The following is a 24004-nucleotide window of genomic DNA, read 5'->3' as shown; positions in this document are numbered from 1 at the left end:
AGATGGTAAAGAGAATTAGGAAAGATTTCCAGAAAAAAGTAGTATCTTATCTTGAATCTGGCAGATGAGGGGTTATCCAGTAGAAGCTGGGGAGGGGAGGAATGGAACAACAAAGCATTCTATGGAGAAAGGCCATTTCTGGGACGTAAAGAAATTCTGTGTGGTTGTACAAAGAGTGACGTGGGATTAGGCGTAAGTCAGTCTTGACGGGCACAGTCTGGATTTCCTCTCACCAAGGTCAAATTATCATTCTAAGGTGAATTAGGAGTATTAAAGGGTTTTAAGCAAGTGTCCATAACCAGACTTTGCTGGAAGAAATACAAAGACACAAAGGCGGCAGTTCAAATGCCCAGGGGGTAATGGTATGGCTCGCAAAGAAAATGAATAAAACTATGCTCTAGTTCTGAGAACACTTTTTCTCTCTAGTCATAGTATTTCATTAATTCCACAGATTATCTGTTGAATTCTGTGTATATATGCTACTCTATAACATACAATTATGACTGAGAAATATTTTATTCCCCCCCTCAAAGAGCTGGTTGTTTATGGTGATATATAGATGTGGATAATTAGCTAAAAGAGAAGACAGAATTGACTAAGGGCATGAAATGAAGAACAAAGAATAATTGAGAGTGCAAAGAAGCATCTGTGATTCCAGATCTGGGGCAACAATTCAGAGAAAATCACCCAGAAGAGCTTATATGTGAAGACTGCAAAATTTCACTAGAAATAAAAACAAGTAAACAGCAGAAGAAAAGAGTTGGAGAATGGATGTCTCACAGGTTCACTGATGTCTGAAACGAACTAATGCAAGTAGGTGCACTTTGGAGAAGAGGCAGAAGAAGCCACTGAAAGGAATGAGGTCAGGTTGTGGAGCTGAGAAATTTAGACTTTATCCTGTGGGCAATGTTAAAACAAGCCCTCAAATTAATGCAGGAGAAATGCTGAAACTAGGCCAAGCTTTCCTAAGAGGCAGCTTCTATTTCACTTTTATTTAAATATCACTCAGATGGTGTCAAACTTAGAGAAAGCTCTGAAAATAAGGTTTTCCCTTGAATAAAGGTATATTGCCTTTAAGGTTCCTCAAAGACCTTTAAGTATCACATTTAAATGTTCAATACATATTAAATCATCTTTTCATATTCCAGTAAGTTGTTATTAAATTTGACTCTAATGGAAAAAAAGATGAAACATTCTTTTGGGAGAGAATGTTAGAGAAATAATGTAAGTGCAAAGATTCCTTTTCCTGTGAGGACAGAATGTCCTCAGTTCCCACTTTGTCACCCTGCCCCACTTTCGCCCACTCCCCAGAAACCTGCCTGTGGGGAGCAGTTTGGGAGGCTGGAACTGGATCTCAGATTTTCATCTTTGTTTGCAAACTGGCACTTCAGATGGTTCTCTAGAGAAAATTACTGAAAACGTGTCTTGTCTACATCTTCATTCTTTGCATTCTCAGCCTCAACTCGTCCAAAAGAGGTTGCTGTTCTTTCTATCCACACGAAGGCCAGGAATTAGAGAGATTTGCTGAAATTTTATTTGCATGACAATCATATAAAATGGATTGTTCGTATCCTAGAAATGTTTTCACCCTGCCTTTCTTCCTCAATTGAAATTTGGACCACTTCTTAATATGCAGTCTGTTTATGTTTTCAACAATTAAACAACAAAAGACAACCTGTCAAAAATGCTGCTGAAAGACCTATTATGTGTATGAAATTCTTTTATTTTTGATAAAATTAGCGAGAGCTCCATTTATATGACTGAATCAAGAAAGGGCACTAGAATTACTCCACCTAGGATTTATTGAGCACACGCCATGCACTTTTCCAAGACCATAATATGTATCCACTCGGGTAATCTCGCAATAGCCTTCTGAGTTTGACACCATTTTCTGCAGCACACAAAAGATAAATCACTCAGCCAGTGTTAGAACTACGATGTCATGCAGCTTTAAAGCTCTTATTCTGAACAACTAGATGACGCTCCAAAAAAGGTAAGTGCAAGGCTCTGTTGTTTCCAAGTATTATCTTTCTCTGAGGGCTTATACCTGGCTGCATGGGTTTGGGGGCACTATTTTACACATATTACATGTGAGCAATGTGTGCATGTTCAACATAGGGGTCAGCAGAAGTTACATACACACTCATTGGTTCTCCGAGTCATCCTGTAAATACTGTGACTTTGGGGCAACATTGTGGGGAGGGCTCAAGGCTTCTGGTGAGGCAGTTTCTGATACAAGAAACTCACACATCACTGTAAAAGCCCTCTTTTAGAGCAGAGTACAGGTTGTTAGAGGGGTCTTCAAACGACCAATTATTAAGTGATCCAAAAGCAGGACCATTTTGCTTGAAAAAGCTAAGGCAACATAATAATAAGTGGCTCTCCAATATTCCTATCATATAGTCCACTTGGACAGGAACAATACAAAGGCCTCAGAAAGCTCCACATGAACAAAAGGATTTGGGACTGGAAGCTTTCCCAGCCAAGTTTTTTTTTTGTTTTTTGTTTTTTTTTTTAATCAGAGTACCTGGTTAATGACTGAAACAATTATCATTAAGAATTTATTTTATGCCTTAGGTTCTTGACCCACAGTAAATGTATGCTTTCTAAGCTATGAATGTCATCAGCAAATACAGACATTTACATTCCCCTCTAATTTGCTCTAGTTAATAAACTGGGTTCTAGGCGCCACTGCATTTAGCAAGTAAAACACATTTAGAAAATTATGGGTAAGCACTGATTGCCGTCATTTCTAAGCAGAAATGGCAATTTCTAGTGCTTTTTATATTGAGCGTGAACCAGCTTCTACCTTACTAACACAGTGATATGAACTTGTATCAAGCTGAAAATCTTGTAAGCAGTGTGTTAAAAGTGCCCGTGCAAAATGGCAGGATGCCAAGTGGGCATTATGAAGGTATTTTAAAATTATTCTTTACACAATTATACATTAACATATTAGTGATAAAAAGTTAAAGACTGGAATATTCAGCAATTCCCAAAATGCACTGGAAGGGAACAGAAGCCAGTTTTGGAGGCAATTCCTACATGAGGTTAAGAAATGATAGCCCACAACTGTGCAGTAAAGTTTTTGGAATTAGTTACCAAATTTTAAAATGTAAGCAACTTACATTTCAGAAATCAAGATTTCCAGTTCCCCATAAGCAATTAGAAGGTCTGATTAAGTTGGGTCTTGGTTACAGAATGGACACCTTGGCTTGGAACTGAATATTGAGATATACACCGTATCCAGTTTGCCCCATTGTTCTTACACAGACAGCTTCAATCATTCGTATAACCTGCCTGGACCCTAGTAAAGTGGAGTGTTCAGACTTGCCCAAGACAGCTAGGGTTACATATGTGTAAAAAGTTCAAGAAACCCAGACTCCCTTTAGTGTCATTACAGGAATCATTTCTGTACCACCTAGGCTCTGCCTACTTTTTTCCAGGAGCTTGCTTCTATGTAAGGTAGGCAACACAATCCCCTTTACCGAAAACTTGAATAGAACTTGAGTTAAAAACCACTTAAAAGTGACTGAAAGGATAAATCTACTTTACCTTCTATATTAAATGCCTCCAAAATGGAAGAGAGTGGTCACATCCCAAGTCTTTTTTTCCAGGGTATACATACTCCCCAGTTCTTTCTGGCATTCATTTATCAGATCACTTGGTTTCATGTCTAGCTTATGGTCAACTAAACTCCCTAAGCTTTCGGGGTGTGTGCGCGTGTGTGTGTAAATAGCTGTGAATCAAATAGTCAGGCATCATATTTATTCATATTAAATTTCATCATGTTAATTCAGACTTATCACTCTTGTATGGTGACAACATTGTGAGTTTTTTGTTCTGTCCTTGCCTGTATCGTTTTCCATTGCTACTATGGAGAACTTTCCCTAGATATTCTTTTATTAGAGTATGACTGATATTTACTAGTGATATCACTGAAATAACTTGAAAATAAAAGGTATAAGAAGAAAGAGTGAATTAACTTCTTACTGCAGATTTATAAAAACTTTTATGAGTAAAGCATGACAATCACAATCTCTGTGACCTCTATCCATGAATCAAGTAAACACAAGTCATAAATTAAATGTAATTAGAGAATGTTTTCTCTACAAGTCTTAAATGCACTGGAAAAAATCTTGTTTCTATGGTTTTATTTAATCAACTATTCCTAGGAAATTGGACCTTTCCAATTTTGAAGGACAGTGAAAATAGAGATGGACATAACTGATTTAATAAAAAATTTAGAGGATATTTGAAAAGGCAAAGAGCTAAACCCAAGCTTTTCAAACCAAACCACACATCCACAGAGTGTGTTTTGTTTGTACAACTGTGTGTACTTCCATAGAGCAATGTCTATGAATGCATGCTTATAAACATATGTGCATATGTGAATAAGTGTGTGTATGTGTTTGTGCATGCTTGTGTATGCACATGTGTCTATCTATATGTATGTGTTTTTAGGCCCTGGAAGAAATTTCAGCTCATATTGAAAATTGCTTAGTGAATTCTAATACACAAGGACAACCAGAATTTCTGTATCCTCTACCCATATACCAAACAGATAATTTAAAATATATTATAGATACCAGAACACATGCTCACTGAAATGTCATAATTTGATTTTACATTACATTAAGGGGTGCCTTGATATCCTTTGAAAGTGTACTGTATTTGATCAAATTATTCAGAACATTTCAACATATTTTGAAATAGCACTAAATTTCTGAAACTTTAATTTGGACCAGAACTAGTGTCATTCTAAGCTAAACAAATTTATGGAGTCCTTTGATATACAATGCTGAAGAACACATACATGAGTGCACACACCTTTTTGAGACATAGAAAAACTTAACACTTAATAAATAATAAGTACCTGGGGAATATATGTATGAACATAAGAGAATGAGACCCCACTAGAATAGAATAAGATTAAATATTCTATATACTGAGGAAGTTACAGTAAGTAATCAAAAATGAAGCAGATTCATTTTCCCATGTAATATTTATAAAATAAAATTTACCCTGTTCATATTGTTAATCAAACTGAAAGAATTTCGAGTTAATATGGCATGAACCTATAACTTTCTCTTACTAAAATATACTTGAACACAAGATAAAAATGTAAATACAGTAACACTAGAAAATAAGCTTAAGATTCAAACATTTGCCAGAATCTGCAAAAAAATTTTCTATAACAATGGGATCAGTGGAATTCTACCAAGAAACATAATTAGTCCCATATGTAGCCTTTACTGTCTAAAGCAGAACAAATGAAGATGTAAACCAATCAAAACTAGATATCCTTATGTGTTAAAATGTTAAACATTTTGAAAATTGTTTAACATAAATTTGTCTTATGATCCAGCAATTCCACTCTTAAGAATGTACCCCAAATAAAATGCAATAAAACATATTCATACAAGGACTTATAAAAATATTCTTAGCAACATTATTCATAATAGTCGCAATCTAGAAACAACCTAAATGTCTATCTGATGAATGGATAGTTAAAATGTAGTATCCATTGAATGGATTATTATTCAACAATAAAAAAGAAATAACTACTAATACATGAAATGGCATGGAAAAGCCTCAAAAACATGCCAAGTGAAAGAAGCATGAGACAACTTATTATATGATCATGTACAATGTGTAGGAGAGGAAAATCAACTGAGATACATGGAGGAGAACAGTGGGTGCCTGGAGCCCAAAGGAAGGAAGAAATTGGGCTTAACAGGAAATTGGCATGGGGGATTATATTTAGGCGACAAAATGTTCTACAACTGATTTCTCATCATAGTTGCACACCACTGAAAATTCACTAAAAAGAATCACTAATACTGTTCAGTTGGAATGGGTTAATTGTATACGTAAAATACATTTCCGTAAAGTTATTATAAAACTAGGCATCCAACACTTCTACATTCTAGCCCTATTTTCTTCAATACGTGATGCATAAATATCATACAGACACTGCTTTACCATGTATCTGGAGAAGAGGCTTAGCCCATTTTCGATTGCAGTTCTCCAGTTATTAAAGCTCCAATACAAGTGGGTAGCAAGCAGGAACTAGATGATTAATAGTGCAATAAATCATGAGAGACAGTCCTACTTTACCCTGGGCTTCTGGGGTAGATACATAGGCAGAAAAGCCTTGAGAGCACCCATGGCGGAGTTTACTATTTTTCATATGCCTAAGGTAGATAAAGAGCATTGACATCAGATTCAAATTTTCCTCACACCCGGGATGTCTGGGCGCTGCAGTAGCTGTCAGGAACTGGGTCCGGCACATCAAGTTTTACTACAGCTTTGGATCTGAGAGTGGGCAGTAAGAGGGACTCCAAAAAATCACAGCAGGTGTCCTGAGTCAACACTGAATTTAAAAGAAAGTCTGACAATCAGTGATAATATTTTCTAAAAAGAAGGGAAAAATAGAAAAGGAGATAAAAGTTCACTGGACTAAGGCATTTCAATAGGGAAAGAACAGTTTTTCAACAAACATTGCAGGGATTAACTGAAGCTCCACCTGACAAAAGAAGAATTTAAACACGTAACTCACACCATATACAAAAATTAATGCAAAATGGATTGCAGGCAAAAAGATTAAGACCTACCACTAGAAAACCCTTACAAAACCACAGTAGAGTGAATTTCCCTGTCGGTTAGGCAAAGAGCTCTTAGATGTCACACTAAAAGCACACGAAGAACAAATACTTAGAAGTTGGGCTTTATCAAAATTGAACATTTTGCACCCCCAAAGACACCAGTAAGTATGTAAAAAAGGGACACCATAGAAGAAAACATTGCAAATCATACATCTTATAAGATGTGTAGCCAGACTATATAGAGCTTAAATTAGAATTCAAGAACAAGTAGAAAATACTCCAATTAAAAATGGACAAAGGCATAAATAGATATTGCATCGAAAATCTATAAATGAAGAATAGACACATTAAAAACATTCAACAATATTAGAGAAAAACAAATTACCACAATGATGTACCGCTTATACTCAATAGAGTAAATATAATAAAAAAATGTTGGCAAGGATGTTAGTAAATTGGAGCCCTTATCCACTGCTGGTGAGAATGTAAAATAGTGGAACCACTTTTGGAAACAGTTTGGCAGTTTCTTTAAAAAGTTAAACATAAATTCACTGTACGACCCATAAATCCTACTCTTAGATGTAGAATTTCTTTTCTCAAAAAAATGAAAATGTGTTCACACACAATGTGTTCATAAGAGCATTACTCACAGAAATAAAAAATCCAAAGCTCATTGACTGATAAATAGACAAAATGAGACACGTCCATACAATCAAATATTACTTCAAAGCAAAAAGGAGTAAAGTACTGATACATGGTACAGCTGGGATGATCAAACACTGGCGAACTGAATGAGGCCAAATGCAAAAGGAAACATATTGTATGACTGTAATTGTGTGAAATATGCAGACATACAAAGCTATAGATTCAGAAAATGATAGGTGCTTGGCTGGGGCTAGAGATGAGAACAGAAGGTGACTACAAATGGGCCCCAGGCATCTTTTTGAAATAATAGAAATCTTCTAAAATTTTACTGTGGAGAAGGTTACACAACAGTATATTTACTAGAAACCACTAAGTTGTACATTTAACACAACTGAATTTATGCTATGTAAATTATACTTCAATAAAGTTTTAAAATGTTTTGGTCAATAAAAAGAAGTAGTCAGCTAAAGAGAAAGGAAAAAATAAAAATATATGTCCACAAATTATTGACTCTGGAAAACAAAAGGCAGTTTTAAAAAAATATTGTATTCTCAATAAAATTGTAAATGTGGTTGCTATTAACTAAAAATAGGGAGTCGTGGAGGAAACTAAGCTCTGAAGAACAGAGAACTGCTGGAAATGAGAAAACTCACAAAGGACACTAATATTCAATGCAAGAATTAAATTTTGCACTGGAGTCTTTAAAGGGCATGACGGACATAACAGAAAATTATTTCAATGATTCTGAGAACAAACAAGAAATTGTCTAAAGACACAGGTGTAAGGATGCCAGGAAGGCTAAAGGATGAGATTACAGCAGTTAAGTAGTACAAAGTGAAGAAAATCCTAGATAGAAAAATAGAGCATGTGATTATCAAGCCTATGCTACAAGAAAGCTCCTCTGACCATATAAATGTGGATTCTCATATAAAGGATCTATGTGTTCTGGACATATATGAACAAAGACCAACACCTACGCACGTCGTGGCAATATCTTTGAACTGGTTATTCTCCTTTAGCTATCCGAATGCACTCTTGCTCTGCTTGGCTGTGGGCTTCAGCGGGCTGATCCCTGCGTACTGTTTGACCCAGCCTCCCTCCCTTACTAGTTGTCTTCCAGTTGGGTTTGGCCAATAGAAGGCAATGATGGAACTACTATGAGGTGAAGGGTAGGAGAAAAGATAGTTCAGGATATTTCTCCTCCTCGCTTCCTCACTTTTCAACACCGTATCTTAGCAGCTAAGACCTCTCCAGGAGAAACTGCTGCTGGCTGGACCTTCTTCCCCAGCTCCAGCTTTCACTGGCCCCTGTAACTCTATCGCCACAGCAGTGTCTTCCTCTGAGGTGGAAGATGGTTTCCGAGTGGAGGTCATCTCTGAAGGTCTCACCAGCCGAAATTAATAGTACGTTCCCTTAATCCTGCCCACTCACTGTGAGTAAACCTACCCACTTAATCCATCTAGGGTAAATTTTATTTCCTACTGAAGGACCCAGAATGATACAAAGGGTGATGAAAATACCCATAAATATATAAAGAGAAAATAATTTGGCATACAAAGGAATCAAAGTCAGACTGATCTCACACTTCTCCACTGTAAAAGAAATACTAGAAGCTAATGGGACAAAAAGATATAATGAGAAAAGAAAAATTTCGACTCAATAATTCCATTCTGCCATTCCTGTGTAAAGTCAAATGCTATTTTCGAAAGTGCAAAGGCTCAAATAGTATATACAAATTTTTCCTGAAAAAAAGTCAAGAACATTAATGTGTTTAAAATCACTGACAATAAGTATTAAAAGTGTTTAAATATACAGAATTGTTTATAGGACTATATAATTACATATGAGGCAAAACATATTCTTTAAGTTGAAAGAATTGTTATATACTGTAACAATAAGTAATTTAATACTAACAATCTTAGTCTATAATTTCATGTTAAATTAACAAAGACCAGAAAGTAATCCAAAAAATTGGACTAACCAAAAGAATTTATAATTCCTTGTTTTATTCTTGATTTTAGTAATTGGGAAAATTGAGAATTGTACATGTATTACAACAAAAAAGAACTTAAAGTCAACACTACTGGACTTAAAAATAAGATAACTATGTTCCAAATCACTGCAGAACATATTCTAATTTAAATATAGCCACACCTTTAAACAAACGAATCCAATAGCTGTATTTCATCCTTGAAAGACAATACATTCCCAAATTCACACAGATGGCTGCCCTGTGAAACCAGCTGAGAAAGGTTTATAAAATTTCTTCCTCCATGGACAAGTAAGCAGTGGATACAATCACATACCAACATATTAGTAGCTCACTGCACTTAAATACAGTAATCAATTGTTTTCTAATTATTTCTACTATTATTCAGGGTTCTTGGCCAATGCAATAGTAAGAACACTACTTTGTGAAGGAAAAAAATAATGTACTTCAATTTATTAACCACTTACCGATGTGATTTATTGGCTACAAAAACTGGAAATAATTTAGCTAGTCGGTAAGTGAATGTAAAATAGTTTGAATTTTTTATCTGAAGTGCTTTTGAGTTGAATCATGCTGAATATAAATTGTCCCATTAGGTGTACCATATAAGTATAAAATGGAAAATGTCAGGAGAGAAACTAAATGGCATCTTTAAATGTCATCTTCGAATATCATTTACCATCTGGATAAAGATCAGTTAAACTGACCCTAAAATGTAAAAATGGAATTTGAACAGAGATATCAAATAAGCGGCTGTATTTCCATTAAAATGAAATAAAATCCAAAATCTTCAAGATACAAATGAATCTTCAATTTGGAAAATACTTCCTAAAATACAGTGAAATTGAATGTTACGTTTACTCATATGAAACACAATGTTAGAGAACAAAGGAACCGAACACATTGTTTTCAAAGGAGCTAAAGATGAGCTCCTCGGACAAGACAGCAATCATATCTTCTCAACAACTCGTCTGTTGCCCAAGCTTTTATTGATAGTTTTGGCGTGTATAACAGCCTCTGCATGTGAATTAAATTGAAATAAAATGGTTCTTAAAATGGTTCTTAAAATCAGAAAGCATCAAATTTAGGTGTGGACTCAATGAAAGCTACAAAACAATCTAAAGTATATTGTGCTTGAATACATTAGCCTTCCTCTCTCTGCTAAAATATTCAAGAACGTTTACAGGGCAGCAAACGTAGAAGAGACACATTTATCCAGACAAATTGGAACTGCCAGCCCGGCTGATGAAAGCAAAGGCAGAGAGTGCAGCTGCAGCGTCTGTACCTCCCCAGCCCCAAACAGGAGCAAATATGAGCTGATGCTGATGGTGGGGGAACAGTAAGAACCAGGGACATGCCTCAGGGAAGAGGTACTAGGGAAAGTGGAACAAGTTACAATGGACTTACAGTGAAAAATGTAAAAGGGGAGCCTCAGGTAGCAGTAGACACTCATGGAAAAAGAGAGCGAAAGTGTTTCAAAGGCCTGTATAAAAGAATTGGAGTCCTATATAGACGAAATTTCAATCTCACGGACTTAAAAATTCTTCCTAGGAGTGACGTTTCAATCAGCTCCTCCAGAGTGCTGTGGTAACAAAGACATTTGATGTCCACATGGTTCCTTACAGTTTACAAAGCACTTTCATAGCAAATAGACTGCATAAAAAAATACTTTCCTCTAGGAGGTGATTAAATAGAAAGTCAACTATTAAGTGACCTATCTGAGATAACACAGGTTACTAAATCTATAAAGAATAGGGGACACGATCAACAGGCCTGAACAAGTTTTTCCAGCCCTATGTTTCTAGGTATTTTGTTGTCATTGTTTCCAAAGAGTCTCTCTCTGTGAGATAAAATAGCTTTTCCCTATGGGCACCTTGGCAGTCTTCTGGCACTGCTTGCTCAGAGCATTCCCTACACATGTGCTAGAGGTACAGAACTTGGGGATTCTCAGAACTCTGAGGTCCCTAATGAGGGCAGGCCATTTGTGGGTCAAGAGGAACATGGAAGTGGTCGGGGAAGCGGCAGCCTCAGTAAGGAGGTTGTGATGGACTGGTCAGTGGAGACTGCGGGCTTGGAGGCAGACAGATGGTTGCGGACCCAGACTGTTACTCCTGATATTAACCTTTCCGAGGCTCCAATGTTCATCTCTAAAATGAAGCTATTAACAAAATAATTATACATAAAGAAGCTGGCACAGTGCCTGGCTTCTAATTAGCACTTACTTAGCACATGATTATCAAGCAACTGAAGCCCTGGGGTAATTTTCCATATCTCTTCAGTGAAATTAACTGCTGCATTGACTATCCCAAACACTGAAGATTTAAAGCAGATTTAGTTGAATAGCCTTTGGGAGTGACAGCATCTGCAGGCTTCTCCTGTTGTCTAAATACGCATTTCACATTTTCTCAGCAAAGCACACAGAAATTAAACTGTAGAGTGGGTACTGGGGTGGCAGAATCGTCCTCTTGTTCTTGAATTCCTATCTTCATTTCCCTTCCCGAAAAGCCTTTAAGAGCTTGATGCAGGGAAGACCTTGTTGCTTCTGGTGAGTAACTAGGGTTTGAGAGAAGCAAGGTGGAGGAGGGAGGAGGGAGCAAAGTCTCAGGAGACCTCTGGTTCCAGAAGCAGGGCGAATTCCACATCAGCTTCCCTCTCATTTTGTCTGTGCTACACAAAGCACCATGGAAAGAGGCCTGGTGCTGAGTCATGTTTCTTGTTCTCTGCAAAAGGCGGCCTGAAACACCTATCTTAATTTCCACTCACTCTCTCATCCAAAATTATTTACTGTGTATCAGCTTTGGATCAACAACCGTGGTTGTTGTGGACACAATGATGAATAAGACTCAGTCCTTACTCTCAGGGACTTCAGGGCAGAAGGGCAGGGGAGTGTGTGCAAATGAAATGTGAATAGCAGTTCTTACAGTATTACAGAAGAATGTAGTCTAATTACTGTGTCCCAGACATAGAACTGGATGTTGAGAGTGCCCCAGTGATCACACAGGTATGGCCCTGTCCTCATAGAGCTTATTCTCCTGAGGTAATGTGTATCAAAGTACTCGGTGCAGCGATGCATATGTGTAACTGCTGTCAAAATACAACCTGAACAAGGCTGTCTTTTCTAGCAAAAAAGTTAACTTAAGGTCAAAGACTTTTCTCATGCTGACATTGACTGTTTATCCTTTATATATACTGTCCAAACACACACACACTCAATAAATATTTGCTTTAAAAGTTGGCTAAAATAAAGTCAGATCAAAGTTTTGGGGTGTTAGCCTCAAGGAAAAAGCTGAGACAGAGGGCCAAAGCCATTTTCTGCCACTTCTGAGGGCGAGGACCTTCTCAAGCAGCTGAGGGTGGCCAGGGTAGAGGGGAGTGGTAGAGAATAGTTCATTACAGCCCCAAAGCCTAAAGGCACCATCCCAGTGCTATCCTGAGTCCCTTAAGGAAAAACTATCAATGGGTTGGTAAATGGGGGCTTTTGTCTGTCTTACACACAAAAGGGGAGTAATTAACAAGTAATTTGCAAGGACAAGTAACCCCTAAGAGATTCTTGTGCTCTTGTAAAGCCTTTTACCTTCAAAAAAAAAAAAAAAAACATCAGGGAAGTGATAAGGGGATGAAAATAAATTAAACTTCACTAACAACAAAATACAAATGTTCTGATGTTTAACCGATAACCAGTAATCATTAACTCAGGTGCCACACCTCCCCCCATAGTGAGGGTCTGGCAGTCAGTCATCCAGGGGTGGAATTCACCCCAAAGAACTACAGGGATCACTTCAGACACTTTCTGCACATATCAGAATGTCTAGGTGCCACCATTCCATAATCTGGTTTACTTATAATTGGAAAAGAAGATGACTTATTTGGTTACCCTGAGGTCTCCTGGGGTGGGGGAGCTAATGCTACATCCGAAGTGTGGCTCAGATTATTCAGAAGCTCCACTTGCTCTCAGCCCAGCACACGGAGTCTTCAGTCCTGATTTTTTCACTGAGCCAGGCCCTGAAGGCTGAGCAGTAGCCACAACCAGAAGCACTGCAGGTCTTAGCCTCTGTGGTTCAAAACCGTCCAGCAGAGTCCCCAGAGAATGCAAACTCACTTTAAGGCAGCGTTCTGCTACCTCTCTCTGCATCCTCTGTGGCATCTATGGCCGGCATACTGCAGCAGGTAATAAATTGCTGTGCACTAAATATCTGTTGATTGAATAAGTTAAAAAATACTTGCAGTGATAAAACAGTAATAATGAAATGAAATGGCATACCTGGCTGTGAATAAAAGTTTTAGGGAGCACAGAGATAGGTAACTGACAAAGTAAACAAAAAAATGACATTTTTACAGGAGCCTCAGAGAGCAGTCAGTTTAACTATCACATTTATGAATAAAGAAACCAAGGGCAATAAATTTAATGTTACTTCCTCAATGTCACAGGGAATGAGTGTTGAGTCTTCAAAGCCAGTTTCCAGACTCCATGATACATGACCATTCCAAGAAACCGCACTCAAATTCACACTACTGACAAAATGCCCTAGTTTTTAACATTCTGCAAAAATTTTAATTCCTAATATTTTGATTACATAGATGAGAACTGACAATGTTTAGAGGCTCATCCATCCCTTGGTTGCCATGTAAATAGAGTCTGTTCATATAATTGTCAACGTTTTACTGTACTATAATTGATTTTCTTCATGGTTGCTCAGGAGGCCTCAAAGAAGCTCAGAGGTCTCCTTATATCTGGTCACAGCTAGGAGAGACTTTCTTTTTTTCAGCATCTCTCTCCCTGCCTTGATTGCTACTAAACTCAGAGCTATTCATAATAATGTTTCTCCTTTGGGTCAAGTTTGCCTTCACCTTCCTAGAATTTTTACTTGACCTAATTTTTAAACCATTATCTCAATGTTTATGATTTATTGTGAACCATTTTACATCCCTTTTTAAGATAGGTTAGATAGAGAAGTAAAAGATGTCAACAACTGTTTAAGTAATATATTTCCGTGCAGAAATTTAAACACAGATAAGCTGTGCACGTGTTCAGCCTAGCTCCAGACCCTCAGTTAAACCGAGAGAGCCCAGGGCTGGAGACTTAACTCCCATGAATGGTTTCTCAACAAATTCAGCCAACATTTCAACATACACCGGTTAGACAATTTTTATAAAGCCCATGATGCTTGCAAACATCAAGATCAATGGATATTTCAACTGGGAACTGCAACTCAATAGGAGTTGCTTAACCAGGCAAAATCTTTATTTTTACAGTGTCTTACTATTTCAAAAAGTTCCAAACTTCCACTAAAAAGGGAACTGGGATCTAATCACTTATGTAGGGTGAGTTATGTTGACATTTTATGTTTAAAAATGCAGAAATTTAAGGTTTATAATAAAAGTTCAATATGCTTCAAAAAACAATCCACCAACAGGCTCCTTCTGATCTATGTACTACTGTCCTTTGCTTTCCTGGGGACTTGGCATATCAGTAAAAGAGCCACTTACCCAAGACTGAGTCTTGGGAATCACTTCACAGTACATGTGACTACATATGCCGTTGCAACATTTATAATTCTTAAGTAAGTGCATCTTTAAAAATGTGGGGTGACCTCCTGGAAGACAAGCCTGTCTGTGCTTACCTGGCACACTATTCCTTGTTTTTAATTTCCATTTACTTGCCTATGTTATTCAAGAAACTATTGTCTCTGAGAACAGCAGTCCCCAACCTTTTTGGCACCAGGGACTGGTTTCGTGGAAGACAATTTTTCCACAGACGGGGCTGAAGGGGGCTGGTTTCAGGATGATTCAAGGTCATTACTTTCAAGCTTACCTCCTGCTGTGTGGCCTGGTTCCTAACAGACTCAGAACCAGGGACCCCTGTCTGAGAAGATATGACTTAAGTAGTAGTGTTTGATGCTTTTAAAAATACTATGGCAATTTCATTAAAAAATGTCAATGACTGTTTCATTTTTTTCAAATTATAAGGAAACTACCACAACTAAGGGGAAATATTTAAAACACCAAAAATGTTGTTCATTAAAACTGTCTCTTGGGCTGCTTCTCTTGCTAATTCATCACTCAGCGTTTCTCCTTTGCACTATACAAATTAGACCAACATGTGCGGTCAAAAGCAAGTATAGTTACAAGCAGTTCTTTATTTTATGTATGAAAATAAATAGGTTATTATAATCATGCAGGGCAAGCATTTGTTTGTGTTCTGTCTACAAAGGGAGTCTGGGTATAGATATACTCTCTATAGCAGAGGCCCTCCAAAACACAAAAACCCAGAGACAGAAATTTATAGCATTAATTATTTTTTGGTTCTAGAATGAAAGTTCATTGTAACAGATAGAAGATATAACCAAATTCACAGAAAATAAAAGCCCCAAGATATCTGGTGCTATTGTCGTAGGCCAGTTAAGACCCCTCTAGAGCAAAGAGCAGGAAAAGTTAAGACTCATTTTCTTTTACGACTCTTGTGGGCCAGAGAGGGATGAGAGGACACAGAGTGCAGATTCCGAAATGCAAGAGATCTAACAAACAACTAGCAACATCTGAGTTACTCAATTCTCTATTTTCAAAGGTCCCCTGTTGGTTATTCATTTTTTCAAATGGATGTTATTGACATTTCTGCAAGCACCAGACCTTAAAGGGGATGTGAGAAGACCCCGCCTCCTGAAGAACACAAGAGTTCCAAAGCTCTGAAAACAAAGGTTTCCCTACAGCAGCAGGACTTCACAAAGGGCATGAACACTCAATTAAACAAAGCAAAGACTCACCCTTCACAGACCCTCACTTTATGTTATTTGTGCATTAACCTGTCCTCAAATTCAAAGCACTGGTCGTAGTTTCCATCAGATAATTTTCTTTATAATTTTTTGTGATGTTGAATGATAGGCCATCATTTTCCCCAGGTTACATAAAGGTAAAGGCATTTTTTCTACTGCAAGAAAACACACTGCTAGTGGTGATCAGTGTTTTATAATTGGAGTGAGAATGCTGTTAAGATTCCAAAGCAGCATTTAAAGAGCTCCCTCGTTTGGTATTGGCAGAACATCAGTTACTTCAATACAAGCAACGCACTGTAGTAAACTTAACTAATTGTCTCCATCCGGCCTCTAACTCAACTTTTCTTACCCCCGAGGGCCTAATTCATCCTCTCAGGGGAAGAAGGTAAGCAGATGGATGTGAGCAGATGCACAGAACTTTGCACAGTCACCAGCCCTGAGAGCAATTGGTCAACACCCTTGAAGCCAGTTAAACATTTGGCAAATGGTTTCCAAACTCCAACTGACGGGCTATGGGTCCCAGTTATGCTGTCCAACATCTACAGGGCTGCAGACAAGAAACTAGGATCTGGGAGTTGGAGGGTTATTTCTCTCTAGTATTTTCTATTTCATATTTTATGATTTTACTCCATAACTAGTGTCTTCTTTTCATAACTGAAAGCTTGGCCTGCTTCTATTTTCTCCACTGGTAGAATGACACAAAGGGATGACAGTTGTGTGGTTAGCACTCGCCGAGGACATGAATGTTTTCATTTTACAACCAGTGAAGCAGATGGTTAACTGAAGCTGTTGCAATTATACAGAGACAAGTCAGTCTTCAAACTCACAGCTCCTACAAAGTGAGCCAGTTACCACCGCAGCTCAGTTTTAGTATTTATGCTCACAGAGGGCAACAAAATCACCATTACAAAAAAAAGTTATGTAAATGAAACATTTCTGATTTCCGAACATACTTTGAAGCTACTTTTTCTATTTCTGACTTTCTGAACACTATAAAGGTCAATTTTATATGAATGATTATGGAACTTTCTTACCAGAATATTTTTCATTTCCCCTACATTACATTTAGAATCCCTCAAATCTCTATCTTCCCCTCTCTTGCCCTTCTGCTCTAGTTCTATGTCTGCACCCCTATATTCCCAAACTGTAAATGTTATTTCAGAAGCTATTTTTTAAATAAAAGGTTCCCTTAGAAGAAGATATGCTGCATACCTGTTCCTAAATTTCTTGTAGTTTTACTATTGTAATCTCTAACCAGGGATTTGAATTTTGCTTTTATAATTCCAAGAAGAGTGCAAATTGCTTCTCTGGTGTGAACATACACACCCACACTACTTGGTGCTACAAGAGTGTTTTCCCAATTCAGAGTTAGAACTCTGAAGGAGAAAACTGTCATACGGAAGTGTGGGAGGAAAAGAATCAAAGTAGCGCATCTTTATAATGATTCTCCTGAGGACATTCCCAGGTTCCAGACCTTCTTCCCAGTAGCCAGATTATTTTCAATTTTATTTTAAGATGGGAGCAGCCCCGTCTGTCTGGCTAGTGAACAGCCGTTTATAAGCATTTTCCTCTTTCCCAGACATATGATGAAAATCAGAAAGTCCTAATGCTGTTCTTATATCCAGGGTTCTAGACACCAACCTGAAAAACATTCACATGGTACCAAATCATGAGGTGTTTCTCTTTTACCCTTGGTAAACAAATAAAGTTTGTTTTGACTTGAATAGTTTTAATTGTATAAACAAAGAACATGAGAGAAGGCAAGTTTGGTATGAACATGGAATGAAGCTGAGTGGAACTGACAATGAACTTTCTCTTTGCTTGCCCATAAGCTGGTATTTGGTAGCTACTGTTCTAGGGTTGAATTGTGTCCCCACAATTTGTATTTTGAAGTCCTAATCCTAAGTATCTCAGAATGTGACCTTCTTTGAAGATGGGGTCTTTGCGGAGGCAATCCAGCTACAAGGTCATCAGAGTGCGCTCTAACCTAATATGACTAGTGTCCTTATAAGAAGGGAAAATTTGGACACTGATAGGTACAGGGAGAATGCCGTGTGAATGTGAAGACAGTAATCAAACAAGCCAAAAGAAAAAAAAGACTTGGACTTGACCTTCCCTATATAGCCCTCATAGGAGTCAACCCATCAGTAACCTTCATTTTGGACTTCTTGACACCAGAATTGTGAGAAAACAAGATTTCTATTGTTTAAGCTGCCCAGTTTGTGCTACTTCGTTGCAGCAACCCTAGCTACCTACTTTATTATTTTCCTGGAAACTAAACTTTCAATTTTTGACAAATTTTAACTGTACGCTACTGTTGAAGAAACACATACTTATGTCTATTCAATTGCATATTTGATCTCAACTTTAGAAAAAAATCTATGCTTCTTTTTAATGGTAATGTCCTGGATTTCACAATAACATCTATGATCACCGTAAGAGATGCTGAGAATCCTCAAAAACAACATTTTACAACTGAATAAACAGAAGCAAGTAGAAGTTAGAGGACTCTGAGTCACCACTTAGTTACCAGAAGAGATGGTCACAGTCTTCGAGATTTTTCTACTGTAGCCTACAGCCACCCTTGGGTATTAGTCACTAATTACATATTATTAAAATGTGTTAAATCTACTGCAAGTCAAGTTAGCATAATAATAAGCAGAAACTTAGACCACAAAAGAGTTTACCCCTCTGAAACAGTTATAACACATATTCTTAATCAGACTATTGGTAATTTCACTGTTACATAGTAGATATAATTTTACACCATTTTGAGATAAGCACAGCAAATGGAAAACTGCAATATTAAATTAGTCCATGGAAAGATTAAGATTTTCATTTCAAATCTGCATATTTAAGCAAAGAAAATGTTGAGAGGACCACTTACGTAATTTGGTAATTCTCAATGGTTTTCACAAGTTGTACCTAAACACTCTCAGGCAGTTCTAAAAAATGTTATTTTACTATTTTAATTCAAGTTCTTACTTACTGCAAAGCTAATTATTTCTTAATAAATCTTTTCTGTTTCTTTTCACTTCCAATTATTTTCTCTGACACTGCTTTTGTTAAGATTTGGGGAAACATGGTAGGAGTCTTGAAATAGCTGATATAGATGACTCTTCTACCCTAAAGGGTAGAACTAAGATAACTTAGTCCAAGCGTCATTTAAATACGTTTCAACCCAGAACAAAGAAAACCTTTAAGAGGAGGCATGCTATGAGAGAAATTGCTGCTGCAGGACACCTTCCAAGGGTTAGTCGCTGGTGATGTTCTAAGCACTAGACCATTTGTTCTAAGAAGGATTTGGGCAACGATTAGATTATGTTAAGTGGACTTTATGGCCTTTTTCATCCTAAAAGTCCGTGGTTCTATGAACTCATTATTAACATCAAAGAACTAGTTCTTCCTCTCTGTTTAAACAAGGCTTATTCTTTCATATGCTTGACTCCCTTTTCGTTTGGTATATGGACTTAATTTATTTTTATACATTTAGAATACACAGGATGAAACATTATTCACGTTTCATATATGTCAAATTAGAGGTAGGGCTAAAGTCAAATTCTCATTTTTTAGAACAAACTCACCTAATCTGTTACTATATTAGATGAGAACAACAAACTGTCTTATAATCAAGAAAAAATAAAATTACTTTAACACTAATGTTAGTCCTTGGAATTCTTTTCTGAAGAGATAGAAATAATTACCACACCATGAGATACTTGAATACTAACCTCCTTCATTTTTTCCAATTCATTCTGTAAAGCCTGCTTTGCAATCTCGACTTCTATAAGCTGCTGCCTCAGTTTCTCATTTTCATCTTCTGTTGTGGTTCTCTTTTCTTCCACATTTTCTAATTCATGGTGAAGTCTCACAGATACGTCCTTTGCAACCTAAATTAAAATGTTTGTAACAATAAAATATAACTAAAGACAACAAAACATGTCAGCTACAGTTACATTTACACTAAAAGTAATGAAAGCCAACACTTGCATAGTATTTGATATGCAGGCATCATTCCCGATGCTTTACATACAAGCCGTTGATATACATAAACCATTTAACCCTCACAAAAACCCCACGAAGTAGGTATGGTTATTATTCTTATTTTATAGATGGAAAAACTGAGCATCAGAGACGTGAAGTAATACATTCAAGGTCATAGAGCTGACACGTGGCCAGGTAGCCTGGCTCTCAACCCTGTTCCCTTAACCTCTACACTATGCTATGGAATAAATGTTCAATTGTGCTTTATCATGCATAGAGATATTTCACATATCTTCTCTAATTCTATGAGGATGACATTTCTATTATCGCCGCCCATTTTAAAGACCAGAAAACAAAATTTTCACAAGTGGGGTGTGGGGCATGAATTTTGATCCTGGGCTTCCAGGTACTTTGTTTTAGGAACCACTTTGTTTTAGTCCTTGAGGTTAACTTTAAAAATAATAATAATAAAATAACTGCATTTCTGTCCCTTGTTCTGAGATTATCCTGGAAATTTTAGGGTTTGGAAAAGTAGACCAGTCTTGGGTAGTGGCTCAAGACACAGGGTATATTTTTTAGACTGGATGAGGAGCTAGCCTAGCTACTTACTAGCCAAGTTACAGGGCTGGGTGGAGGCTGGGCACCTAACCCCAGTAAAAGGTTCCATTTAAGCACCTGTTAAATGATGCTATTAATAATCCCTATTTCATAGGGTTTTTTTCCCTTGGGAAATAAATGAGAAAATAATATATGTAACAATGCTTGCCATAATGCCCGGTGCTTAATGAGTACTAAATAAAGGTTAAAAAAAGAAGAAGAAAAAAAGAGCCCTAGCTGGTGTAGCTCAGTGAGTTGAGCACGAGCCTGCGAACCAAAGGATCGCAGTTCGATTCCCAGTCAGGGCACATTCCTGGGTTGCAGGCCAGTTCCCAGCAGAGGATGCACAAGAGGCAAACATACATGGATATTTCTCTCCCTCTCTCCTTCCCTTCCCCTCTAAAGATGAATAAAATCTTTAAAAAGAAGAAGAAAAGAAGAAATAGTGCATCACTTTTCATAATATGTTTTCTCATTGCTTCCTTTAAAACAAATATAGGATAATTACATTTGATTTTTCTACCTCGAAGTTAAATGCAATTAAAATTATATATGTTTTTGGTTGTCCAAGGCCATGAAGACAACACCTGACTTACAGTCAAACTGAGTTAAACAGACAGACCCCTCCTGCTTAAAAAGGCATTTCAAAGTTGAAATTCTCCATTGGGGGATTCTGAAGAACTAACTTTGCATTAAACAAAAAGACCGTGAAGTGTTCCTTTTATTTATTTCACTCTCCCTGTACTTCCAAAAGGGGTCTTAAGTTGCATAGTTTTCCTGTCTGGGAGTTACGGAAGCGGTAAGCACAACCACTAAGGGTTCCTGTAAGACAGGGGGTGGCGACTTGTGGGGAGAAACCTCAACTTCTACCTTCCCAGTGCTGTTCCTATTCAGGGCTTGCACTGTGCTGGAGGAGTCTTCGTAGCAGAGCTCTGGAGTGCCTGATTCTACCTGGCCTTCACTTGGAAGACCAGGTGGATTCTAGAGGTCAGACTAAGGCCAAAGCCTGTGCACTGCCACACCCTTGATTCCACCAGGAAGGGAGGCGCCCTCTTCCCACCACCTCCGTTAGAGCCCCCGTGACTGCCAGGAGGGGCTACAGAGCTGGCTGACACATTCACTCTAGAGATCCACCGGCCTGCCCTTCGCCTTCTTCCTCCAGGACTGACATTTGTGGTCAGAGCTACGAAGCTCCGTGTCGCTAAAGCTCTTTGCCCGTCATCCCTGGACAAGAGCAAAGAGCCCTGACCTGAGCCCCATCTGCCTCCCCTGCCGCGCCCCCCGGCCCCGGCGCCGCAGACCTTGAGGTCCTGCTCCAGGCTGCGCAGAAGCTCCCCGTCGATTTCGCCGGTCTGCGCGTAGCGGAGCCTTTTGCGCTCGGCTTTGCGGAGGCGGTACTGCAGGATCCGGCAGTTTTTGTTGGCTCTCTCCAACTCGTGGCGCATTTCCTGCAGTTGACAGGCATCTTCCTCGAAGAAAGTGTCCCTCATCTCGTCCATCTCGGTCCTTAGCTCGTCAATCTCGTTCTGGGGTGACAGGCCGAGGGGCAAAATCAGCCTCGCCCCCCACCCCTCTGACATACACCGTGCACACCCCATCTCAACTCCAAATCCTCCAGGAGGCAAACGTGACACGGAGAAAATAGGGGGAAAAACAGGCCCTCCTTAGGCCTTCTTTCGCGCTCCTGCTCTATCTAGCTCTTTCCATGAAAACGTGGGCAAGCCACGATAGAAAAAGGAAGGTCCAGATTTAGATTTACAGGAGAACCTAACGCTACCAACCTCGCGCCGTCCTAAAGGCGGAAAAGGGCTAGGAGCCCCCTCCCCTCATTTCCTGTTCTCCTCCCCCTCCGAGGCCCCCTAACAGGTTAGCAGCCTCGCATGGCCGCGACACGCCCTAGTCCTACCGGGCCCACACTGCCACTGCCCCTCCCCCTCCCGGGTCCCCCCCACCCTCCTCACCTTGAGCGTCTCGTTTTCCTCTCGAAGCTTCTCCATCTCCTCCTGCATTTCTTCTTGCTCCTGGAGCTGCTGCGGGTGCGGCTGCGACGGAGGGGGCGCCGCCGCCTGCATGCCCCCGCCGCCCGCGCCGCCCTCTGCGCTCTGCTGGGGGCCCTCCGCTGCCGCCGCCATCGGGGAGGAGGAAGGGACTGCAAGAGATTCGCCAATGGCGGGGGCGCCAGAGACCGGCGAGCTGCGGCTGCCGCCGCCGCCGTTCTTAGAGTGAGTGTGAGCCGCGGCCGCCGCAGCTGCCGCCCGCTCTTTCTTGAGGTGGAACTGGATGAGCTCAGACTGCAGACATCCTTCCTTCCAGTAGCTCCCTCCCCCACTGCTGCTGCCCCCCACAACGCCACTTCCGGAGTTCCTGCTGCCGGGGCCCGGGGTTCTGACCGCCGAGGAGGATGGCGAAGGGGAGGCCCCCTCCCCACCGCCGCCGCCTCTCTGCGGAGCGCGCCCGCTTTTCCCTCGCCAGCCCCTGGGCGGCGGCGGAACGCCCCCCTCCCTTTCCCCGGAGCCGCCGCCGGCTCCTCCTCCTTCCCCAGCCCCTCCTCCTCCTTCCCCGAGTGGAGGGGGTTCCCCGAGTTTAGAGGACACTGGCTCTAGCTCCCGGGGCTGCTCCTCGGTCGGGCCAGGCCTCCTGCCCACCACCGGAGCCAGGGTCGCCGCGGGGGCCGCTTCAGCACCGGCCGCGGGCTGGACAGCTCCCGACACGGCCCCTTTGGGAGCGGGCGGCGCCGCCTTCTCTGCCCCGCCTGCGCTTCCTCGGGTGGCGGCCGGAGTCACCCCACGGCCCCCGGTCTTATTGCCTTGCTGCTGCTGTTGCTGCTGCTGCTGCAACTGCTGCTGCCGCACAGAATTGAGTTTAGTGCCTGCCCCCACTGGGGACCTAGTGGCCGTGGTTGTCTGTCGGACAGAATTGTCCCTCAGTCTGGCTGGTGATTGAGCACGCTGCTGCTTTCTGCTGCTGCCCTCCGGGTGCAGACGAGCCTCAGTGGCAGCGGTGGCGGCAGGAGCTGCGACTGTGGCAGGGGCAGCGCCCCCGGTCGGTGGCTGACTCATGGCTGTCTAGGAAGGATCTGATCTACCGGATGTGATTTAGAATGGTCCATTACCAGATCATTCTCTTTCCTCCTCACTGCCACCAAACTTCTTTTCCAATCTGGAACAAAAATAAACAAAACAACAACAAAAACATATACAGCACGTCTGCATTGTTACAGAGCAAAGGATGAATTTTGTTATGCAAGAAAAACCCTAGAAAATGATGAGATTTGAAAGGCGCTTAATTGAAGCCTGGACTGGAGGAAGATGCGGAATTGTCAGTTCTCCTTTTGCCGGGGGAGGCGCTCTCTCCAACCCACTCCACTTCAATAAAATGATGAGTGAAAGTAGCTGAACCTAACATTCTGA

At 39.9% G+C, this 24004-nt stretch overlaps 1 protein-coding gene across 1 annotated transcript in view; it reads right to left on the bottom strand.

The window, feature by feature from the left end:
• Nucleotides 1–23747, bottom strand: part of MTCL3 (MTCL family member 3) — a 34043-nt gene extending 10296 nt beyond the window's left edge. The window contains exons 1-3 of the mRNA XM_037045787.1: nucleotides 22556–23747; nucleotides 21896–22120; nucleotides 19745–19903 (exon numbers count right to left, since the gene is read on the bottom strand). Coding sequence (XP_036901682.1) covers nucleotides 19745–19903; nucleotides 21896–22120; nucleotides 22556–23653 — 1482 coding nt within the window. The 5' untranslated portion in view covers nucleotides 23654–23747. The remainder of the gene's footprint in view (nucleotides 1–19744; nucleotides 19904–21895; nucleotides 22121–22555) is intronic.
• Between the last annotated feature and the right edge of the window lie 257 nt (nucleotides 23748–24004).

Source organism: Sturnira hondurensis, unplaced genomic scaffold (assembly GCF_014824575.4).
Source record: "Sturnira hondurensis isolate 20B ecotype Veracruz unplaced genomic scaffold, ASM1482457v3 Scaffold0004474, whole genome shotgun sequence".
In the NCBI taxonomy this organism is placed as follows: Eukaryota; Metazoa; Chordata; class Mammalia; order Chiroptera; family Phyllostomidae; genus Sturnira; species Sturnira hondurensis.
This window is presented reverse-complemented; position numbering and strand designations above follow the sequence as displayed.